This window comes from Elaeis guineensis, chromosome 2 (assembly GCF_000442705.2).
Source record: "Elaeis guineensis isolate ETL-2024a chromosome 2, EG11, whole genome shotgun sequence".
Lineage (NCBI taxonomy): Eukaryota > Viridiplantae > Streptophyta > Magnoliopsida > Arecales > Arecaceae > Elaeis > Elaeis guineensis.
Window position 1 is genome coordinate 119073355 of NC_025994.2, and position 9579 is coordinate 119082933.

At 39.0% G+C, this 9579-nt stretch overlaps 1 protein-coding gene across 1 annotated transcript; it reads right to left on the bottom strand.

Annotated features, from left to right (window-relative positions):
- On the bottom strand, positions 1-9579 carry LOC105039765 (ABC transporter C family member 10). Its single transcript, XM_073253031.1, has 13 exons — positions 9172-9579; positions 8426-8547; positions 6294-8329; positions 5541-5861; positions 5375-5461; positions 4390-4986; positions 4084-4248; positions 3687-3981; positions 2780-2994; positions 2384-2689; positions 1686-1749; positions 1350-1589; positions 1-501 (listed from the first exon to the last, which is right to left on the bottom strand). The coding sequence occupies exons 2-13, from the start codon at positions 8439-8441 to the stop codon at positions 374-376; spliced, it is 4470 nt and encodes a 1489-aa protein (XP_073109132.1). The 5' UTR covers positions 8442-8547; positions 9172-9579; the 3' UTR covers positions 1-373.

Consider the following 9579-nt stretch of genomic DNA (forward strand, 5'->3'; position numbering starts at 1 on the left):
TGGAAAAGAATAAAACGAGGCAAAAGCTTTAAAATCAAGTCCTGTATCCATATACATTTTAACCAGCAATTTTCCGGAAAATATCAGAGTACTATGAAATACACAGCATAGGTTACTACAGTATCCTGAACAAGCCTTAAAATACATGAGCAAAAAAGAGAATGCCATATCAGTTTTCCTTACCCACTTAATGTCTGAGGTGCTGTCAGTCAGTTAATCATCAGTTATGGATGGAGATTGCAATTTGATTTAAAATAAGTAGAAAAGATGCAGCTTTATCATATTTATAGAATGAGAACTGAGGCACCTCCATTTTCCTCATTGTATTACGGTTTGGAATATAACCAAAACTGGGAGCTGGAAATTTTTAACTTCACTGTGAATTTGTGGACTGGATTTCTGCATTTGAAGTATGAGACCCGTACTCCTTGACAAGCTCTGCAAAGAGGGATCCCTCCCTCTTCATCAGTTTCTGTGGGCAATCGTACTCCACTAATTTCCCTGACAGAAAAGGAACAACTTCCCATAAGATGAGATGCTTGACCTAACAAATCATGCAATGCACCTATTAAGGCCATGGTTTGATTAAAAAAAAAACAAGAGGAGACACGAACTGTCTTAGAATTTTCATTGCAAAAGTTGCTTGATTTTGTGTTGGAGATAGCTAATTCATTCCCACCAGGACAAAAGAAAAAAGAGGTCTTTAGAAGACCGCAAACAGGATTGGACAACTCAGAAAACGCCATATAAACGTCTGTTCCATGCATTAAAGAAGGTTACTAATGGCAAGAGACAATTATCGGCAGAGTTTAGCCTATGAAAATGCCATATAGCATGGTAAAGAAGTTCTGATATTGATGACAAATAGGACACCAAGTAGGCTTGATAATATGTGAAAATTCTTGAAAACTAAGCAGAGACTCAAAATCAGGTGACACTGTGACAGTACATGCATGTCATCCATTTGCAAGTATAACTAAATAACTTACTAGGGCCTCTTTTACCTCAAAAAAAATGATTATGGCGTTGTTACTCCTCTGATCAACTCAAAATCTAAAAGTAAAGGACTATTTATTTTAGCCCTTCTTTTTAGTGATGAGTTATAATGACGAAAAGGTCTGTCATCCCAACTTCTTCCCAAGGCCAAGAGTAATGCTTGGTAAAAGCATTTTAGCCTAGAATCTATACTGGCGAGAAATGTCCTCTGCTCATAGCTGGCAATTAGGCTTATTAATTATGCTGCTATTTTTCTTTTGTGGTATATGCATGGACTATAAAAGTTTCAGGGCAGAAGAAGTAATTTTTGATGTAACGACTGAAATTGCTTTCCAGAGACATAGGGAACTCACCATCACTAATAGCAAGCACCATTGTGCAGTCCATCACAGTCGGGATTCTATGAGCAACAGTAATGACTGTACTACCTGCAAATTCTATTCTTATGGTCTTTTGAAGAATTGCATCTGTGGCGTTGTCAATCGATGCCGTGGCTTCATCTAGCACTAGTACACGACTTCTCCTTAAGAGTGCACGTCCCAAACAAAACAACTGTCGCTGCCCCATGCTCCAATTCGATCCATCCTCAACAACTGCATAACATCACTATTAGTATAATTTGATGACAATGAAGATAATGTTGGTAGCTGGTAATATTATATATAAAAACATACAATGGAGGTTCTTACCTAATGAATCCAGCCCCTGTTCTTTCTCTTGAACAGCTTCTCGTAGCTGACATTTGTCAAGGACCTTCAAAACATGCAAGAAAATGCATCCAGCCAGCAATAATTACAATGGCAACTAAAGAAAGTATAGAAATATTAATATCCCCCAGAGGTTTCAACAACCATAAACTAGTCTGAACTCTGAATTACTTGAAAAGTTTCCATTGTCTAAACACACATAAACATGGAGCTATTTAGTGAATATATACGTGTAAAGGCGAAGAAAACAATACACAATAATTATATAATGCAGATGGATTAAAATAAAGAACCCCAGTAGATATTAGTAGTGTTGGCTTGCTACTCAACATCCATATGGTGGTCCTTTTAAAGCAGCCTCTGTAGAATTTATCTTGCAAATAATCTTGAAATATCTACTGATTTGGATGTTATCATACTGCACCATCTCCTTTTAGACACCACAAGGTTTAATGGTGTAAACTATAAAGAGACTCTCCTTACAATTGTCTTTCAAAATAATGTCTTTACAAGTCCACTCATCAACTTGGATCACTCACCAGATGAGTCGCGATCTGAAAGTCCTTTTTACTCAAAACTGGCAAGTTTCCACTCAGGCAGTGGTAAACATCATTCACTAAAGCAGTTCACAGTTCCTAAAAGCTTAAAGAAATTAAACAACATGCGGAAAGATCTATTACCTCCCATATTTGCTGATCTGTATATTGTCCTAGAGGATCCAAGTTGTATCGAACAGATCCATTGAAAAGGGTTGGATCTTGAGGTATTATCCCAAAACGAGACCTCAGATCATGGAGGCCAATTGTGGCAATGTCAAGGCCATCTATGATGATCTTTCCTCCAGCTGGCTCAACAAGACGAAACAGTGCACCTATTAAAGTGGTCTTCCCACTTCCAGTTCGGCCAACTATCCCAATCTTGTGCCCACCTTCAAATATGCAACTGATTCCCTGAAGTACAAGAGGAGTATCTGGCCGATATCTGATCTGCTTTGATTGTGGATTTGTCAGCACAAAAATCTAAATGTGGTGTTTATAATGTTATTTTTGAAACAAACATAAAAAAGAGTGATTTACCTTTAAATCTTGGAGCTCCACTCTACCAACAGCAGGCCAATTGCGTGGAGGCCGGTTGCCTTCAACAACTTCTGGGGCTTCATTTGAAATGTGCATATACTGATTTAGCCTTTCTACGGAGATGATGTAATTTGCAAGTGTGCATTGATTTTGAATTGAGAAAACCAGAGACATATTTAATGAGAAGCCATAAGATAGTGCCATCCCAACAAATCCTGTCCAGAAGTGAGTAACCAGATAATTATATATAGTAGTCTCAAAAACAAATAATTTTTAAAATACCGATCCTGATGTAGGCTCATAAGGCATACATGAAGAAAAGCATGTGTTTATCATGAATGCCTAGATATTAGTCAGTATAACTCATTTATGCACCTCATCAGCTGGTGGTGCATGCAAGATTATAATTTTAGGAAGTTGAGTATTTTTGCTTTCTTCAGAAAAGAACCTTATTTACGGTCAAATAATTGTCTTATTTCTGTTGTAATAATACTAGGAATTCTACAAGAAGGGTATACTTTCGTTAAACAATGAAAGAAGCTAACTTTTGTCAGTTTATCATTTTAGAGATGATGCTTTTTGTCACTATATTACAAAGATGATGTTTCATTCAACCACACGGAAGGTAGTTTTTCTTTTTTCAAAGGTGGTGCCCTTAGGGAAGATTTGTCTTCTGAGAGCACTGCTAAATTGTAATGGCTGCTTGGTGAGGATGGGACTTGTTGGCCTCTTTGATTTTCTGTGAGTAATAAAGAGATCTTGAAAGAGTTGTTCATTCTAAGAAAAAATGAGTGATATGAAAAAACATGTGCATGATCCTAAAGGACATAATAAATGGAAGATGCAGTGGCATAAAGCATTTATTTGATGCAAAATATATTGTAAAGCGTTTGCAAGCAAAACTCACCAGAACTAAAAGTCCCTGGAGGAATTAAAGCCATGACAAGTGCTGATGTTGAAAGAACAGCAGCACTCATAGTCTCTAGTCGTTGGATCAGCCACTCGCTTGCTGCAAAATTATGGAAGAATGGACTGGCATTCCTGTCAATAAGTTCCAGAATTTTGGCAAAGAACCGATCTTCCTCTTCAAAGGCCCTGATTGTAACTGCTCCTGCAATGGATTCGGCTAAATGATTTGCCACAAGAGATTTTGTGGTGCCATTGATCCGCATTAGCTCCTTTGCAGAAGCTAAGTAGTATGCCTATGAACCCAAATATACAGTACCACCATGGTTATTTTTTCAACAAACAAAATAGAATTTCTAGAACAACTCAACACCTAATACTTCAGTCATACATGTTACCTGCAAGCGAATGGTTAGATAAACCATTGGTATGGAGACAAATAATACTTGCCATGTAACAACAGCTAACACCACAAGATTGCTGTATACGTTCATCATAGCACTGATACTAAAGATTAAGCTGAATGGCACATCAAGATCAACTATACTCAAATCAGAAGAAACCTGCACGAGAAAGAAAAATTTAAGATCCAAACATGTTAAGTTATAGAACTCTCCAGAAGGTAGATGCATAATAAATTTTAACGAAGTATTCTCAATAAATATATTATAACAACTAACGAGGGTTTCTTTGGAGATTTTTACCCGACTCAGAATCCTTCCCAGAGGAGTAGAATCAAAGAATGACATTGGTGCACGGAATAATGAGTTAAGAAGAAGAGAAAACAGGGATTTTGATGACTGGAGACCCAAGACAACTACAAACACGGATCTAGATAACAAGAAGATAGCTGTGCTGCACCCAATTGCCAAGTACACTGTAATAAGTCGCATTGTGCTCACTTGAGGATTTTGAACATTGGCAGCCATCCATGAGTTTTGAGAAATCTGCCCAGCTATAAATATCACATGAGAAAGAACTGCCAATGCAGAATACAAGAAGCCTTTGTTTTGATTCAAATACTGTAAGTACGGCTTTAGACCAGTATCACCTTTCTCTCTCTCCTCTTTTTTAATCAACTGAACTTCTCCTGATAATTTTTCCATTTTTTTCTGCTTATTGCTTGAAGTGTTATCAATCTCACTTGTAGACATCCCACTCTCTTTAGGAGAAACAACCTTCTCAAGCCTTTCTGGACCAACAGTGTCTTTATGTGCATTAACAAGATCCTGAAATTCTTTGCTTGAAACCAAGAGTTCATGATAGGGAGCAGCTCGCAGAACCTCCCCATTGGACATTAACTGTCAAGCACATGTGTCATTTATTTCAGATAGCATTCTTGGATTATTAACTAAAGACAGCACACTATATTAAATTGCAAAGCTGGTTTGAACAGAATACTACAGAACCAGAATTTTAGGAAAAGCTTGATGGACAAAAATAATCAATTTAAATAAGAGTGGTGATGGTGTTCACTTTTCCAGGAGAATCTAGAAAGAAAACGAATCCACATGAAAAGATGGTAATCCAAAGCATTCATTGTAAAGTTAAGAAGGAAAACTGAGTGTCCCAGATAATTCATATGTTATATGTAAATTACAAAGTCAGAGATCCCTGGTGAAGGAAAGAGCACTTTTACATAAGGAAGAAGCAGTCAAATTATTTCCTGGAGATTAACTGACGACTAACCAATATGGAATCAAAGGCTGGAAGGAAATCAACTTGATGAGTCACCAACAGAACTGTCTTTGCTGACAAAGCTCCCATGACATATTCCTGTATGCAATCAGAAAAATCTTATACAGTAATCCAAAGGCAAATTAAGCACAAAGTGAGCATACCATAAAATCATTACATTAAAGAGGCTAGTAGCAGTATGGGCATCAACAGCACTGAAAGGATCATCCAAGAGGTATACATCTGCATCTTGGTAGAGTGCACGGGCCAGCTGAATGCGCTGTTTCTGGCCACCACTGAGATTGACCCCTCTTTCTCCTATTTCAGTAAGATCTCCAAAGGGTAACATCTCAAGGTCCTTGACCAAAGAACATTTCTCTAGTGTTTCCTGGTATCGTTGCTTATCCATGGGAGACCCAAAGAGGATATTCTCTTGTACAGTTCCTGTCTGAATCCATGCACTCTGAGAAACATATGCAATTTTTCCACAGACTTGAATCTGCCATTTCAAGAAGAAAGGACATGTTATTCCTAAACACATCAATTCAGTATAGTTCGTGAACTGAAAAGCATCAAAGGAAGTTTGTCAAAAACATCAACATCTTGTGGATAAGTGCATAATAAAACCTTTAACATGCATCTCTAAAAGATAAATACACATACGACACACAAGTATACTTCCGAAGCTTTATTTGCATTGGCGCCGTATGGAAAAGACATGTAAATGCATTGAGCATTAAGGAAACGGGACATAAGTATGTCTTGCAGACAGACAATTTTGTAGTTGTGCAAACACATACTAAGAGTCTAGTATTCTTTTAAAGAGCATGACAGAAACCATTTAATGTGAAAACTAAAGGTTTTCATGGGATAATGATCAATACTCTTAACTGCCACAAAATGGAAGGATATATCATTGATCAAAACTTACCAAGCCCTCCGTATTTGGAACCTCTCCAAGAATTGCTGCCAAAAGAGTTGATTTTCCAGAGCCAACCTCCCCACATATAGCCACCTTTTCCCCAGGTTTAAGTTCTAAGCTTATGTTCCGGAGCGTAGGTTTTGATGGGTTGCCTTCCCAAGAAAAGTTTGATGACCTGATTACTATTGGGTGCTTGAGGTCCACACTGCGCTTCCTTTTAAAATGCCAATTCTGCAGCTCTTCTGCATCAAGAAGCTTAACTATCCTCCCGAATGCAACCTTTGCTTGAATCACAGCTCCAATAACATCAGGAATAGATCTTACTGGATCTTGAACAAGACGTAATGTGGCCACAAACGTGAAGACATTGCTAGGATAAAGTGGAACCTCAAGAAGATAGCAAGTCAAGAAAGTAGCAGCTGAGACCACTACAGGAGACGACCAGAAGAGGAAGCTATTATATGCCCTCTGTAGCTGAAATGCTGATAGCCACTTGCATTCCTCTGTTCTCAACCCCTCAATGACCTTCCTAAAATGTGTTTCCCATGCATAGAGCTTTAGCACTTTCATATTCACCAGAGCCTCTGACATAGCCTTTAGCCTGTTGTCCTGAGCTTCCATGAGCCTTGTCTGGAACTTGTGCTGTAGTTTGGCCACAGGAACATTACAGAGCACAGTAAGTATTATCACAACCATGGAAGAAATCGTTGCAAGACCCACGGCATGGTAGAGAATTACTAAAGCAATACCAAGTTGGAGGCTTGTTGTCCATGTTTGATGAAACCAGACTGGGAACTCGCCTATCCTATATGCATCAACTGTAACATAGTTCATTATCTCCCCTGAAGAATGGATCAGTTTGGCAGAGCTTGACAGCCTCAGTTGCTTCTGATAAATAGCTGCAGATAGCAATGACCTCACCTGTAGTCCCAACATTTTGGTGCGGAAGTACCACTGCCTCTGTGACAAAGATTCTAAGAATTTCGCCACAAACATTCCCAAGGCCAACACATAACCTTCATATTTAAAAGTTCCCATGCCTACAGACACTTTGATGAAGGCATTTAGAAGCATTGGGCCAGCTGACAAGGTAAGGACCCTAAGCAATGCAAAGAACCCAGAAACTAAAATTTCCTTTTTGTGGCAAGAAACTATTATCCATAAGAAGGGTGGTGATGTTGTTTGCTTAGTCTGTTTTTGTCTGTTCAGTTGCTCAACAAACAAGGAATAGCGGCTCTCAGTTTGATCTAGCTCACCTAACTGAGGTATATCTTTCTCCTCCAGGGGTTTCTCATAGCCTTTCTTCATCAAAGGGTTCAGCCACCAGAATGACATTCTATTGAAGAAGCCAGCATTTGCATAAGGAGTCACAGAATCATCTGAATCATTTGAATTGGCATGGGACTTAATATTCAGAGGTGCAAAAAGAGAGTCATTGATGATTTCGCAGTCATCGGCATCTTTGGATCCCTTGAAGGCAGAAAGCAGCAAAAGAACGGCACCAGGTAGCGACAAGACATCAAGAGCAATCTTTATTGATGTTTTCTTCTCTACAAGGATCCATAAGATAGAGGAGATACAAAGAAATCCAGCAAACACGCTTGCAACTCCTGACCAGGCCCTCACAAAGGCCTCTCCTAGCTGTTTGGCTCTGATGCTCACCACTAAGCCAGCAAGAGCCCAAGTTAAACCTTGAGACAACACCACTAGCCACCAATGCAGAGGTAAAGGGCCCTCCCCCTTCCTAAATTTCTCCTCCAACATCCATAACCCAAGGCCTATATAAGCCAATCCCAAGAAGCCATTGAAGACCATAGAAGATATTTGTATTGGTGAAGAGAGCCGGAAGAGTGTCTGCATGCGAACTACTCTTGACGACACCTTGCGGATGAAATTTAAGAAGAATGTGAAGAAGAGAAGCACAGTGATGGAGATGACCAGGAAGTGGTTCATGCAAGTGTTGGAGTAAAGGATTCTGCCAAGACCACAGGTATCTCCACCATAGTAGGAGCATATGGAACCCCCACAGAAAGCCATTCGAGCACCTAGTTAAATCCAAAAGTTTTTCATGAAGAGTAAGATTTCGATCTAATCACATTTTTCTAGGGGGAAATAAAACACAAAAACGGATTCATGCTTACGAGTGAGCGCATCCATTGCGTGTGATACTACTCACACGCTGCTACCGATCTAACCCCTTCAATTTTGCTATTGGTGAGCCAATCTTTGTTTTCCCAAATTTAAGAACACTGCTGTAAGAATTCTGATATAAGAGAGCCATATAGTGAGATCTACATACTCAAAGATTTCTTTTAACAAAAAATTAATAAAAAAAAAAAAGACGCAACAAATTCTTGTCATTCAAACAGTACAGTTTATAATTATAAAAATAAGAGAAAAATATAGAATCAATCATCATTATTAGTGCCTTCTATGTTATATATCCGATTTGTTCCGAGTATGCGCCAAATCGCATCACAATCTCTCATGAGAATCTGAAGCCTACTTTTAAAAGAACCGAAAATTACTATTTCATTTATAAAAACATAAAAAATCTGGTCTATTGGAATGATTAAAAGAACACCACAAAAACAACTATTTGTTCCATCAAATAAACTCGTAGCACTCGACCTCCTTTAAACAGGAGAATCGCATCGCCATCACCAAGCAAGATTTCAAAAGTTTCCATCGTACGCTAAAAACTACATGGACATCTAAGAAATAGGAAAATGGCCAGAGGAAATTTTTCACTTGCTACTCCACTTCTTAAAAAATATTTAAAAATGTCTAGAAACATTCAAATCTAAAGATTATTATTAGAACATCAACCCATTAAAAACCAAAAGATAATAACAGAAAACAAAATAACAGGAATGCGATAACTCACCTTGCTTCGGGTATTACTGAAGTCGGAGCAGATGGAAGGTGATGAGAGAGGGAAAAGAGCCACAGCAAGAGATAAGAACATGAAAACCAAATTAGTAAACAGTAGAGAGACGAGTCCTCCGTATAATGGGAAACAGCAGCGAAGGGGTGGGAAGAAGAGGAAAAAACAGGAGGGAGGCGAGGCCATGGAATTAAAATAACGTCCCCCGGATGGTTTACAAGAAAATTGCGTTCCTCGTGGCGGTAATTCTATGGCCCGCGGTGATCCTATCTCGAGAGAGATCGCACGGCCGAGGCGCACCGCAGGCTTTGGTGCTGCGCGAGGGAAGGAATCGCCGCGGGCGGTGACCATATGCGAAGGGAGTAGGAGCTCCGGTGTTGGTAAATGGCGAGAGCTTCGCTGCGGCCC

What these genes read in the sequence shown, in the direction of transcription:
- LOC105039765 (XM_073253031.1), bottom strand. An exon ending in TGGGAAGGATTCTGAGTCGG is followed by an intron (nt 4,249 to 4,389) that starts GTAAAAATCTCC and finishes TTTCTCGTGCAG; the next exon opens with GTTTCTTCTGATTTGAGTAT. An exon ending in CAGATCAGCAAATATGGGAG is followed by an intron (nt 1,750 to 2,383) that starts GTAATAGATCTT and finishes CATGTTTTGAAG; the next exon opens with GTCCTTGACAAATGTCAGCT.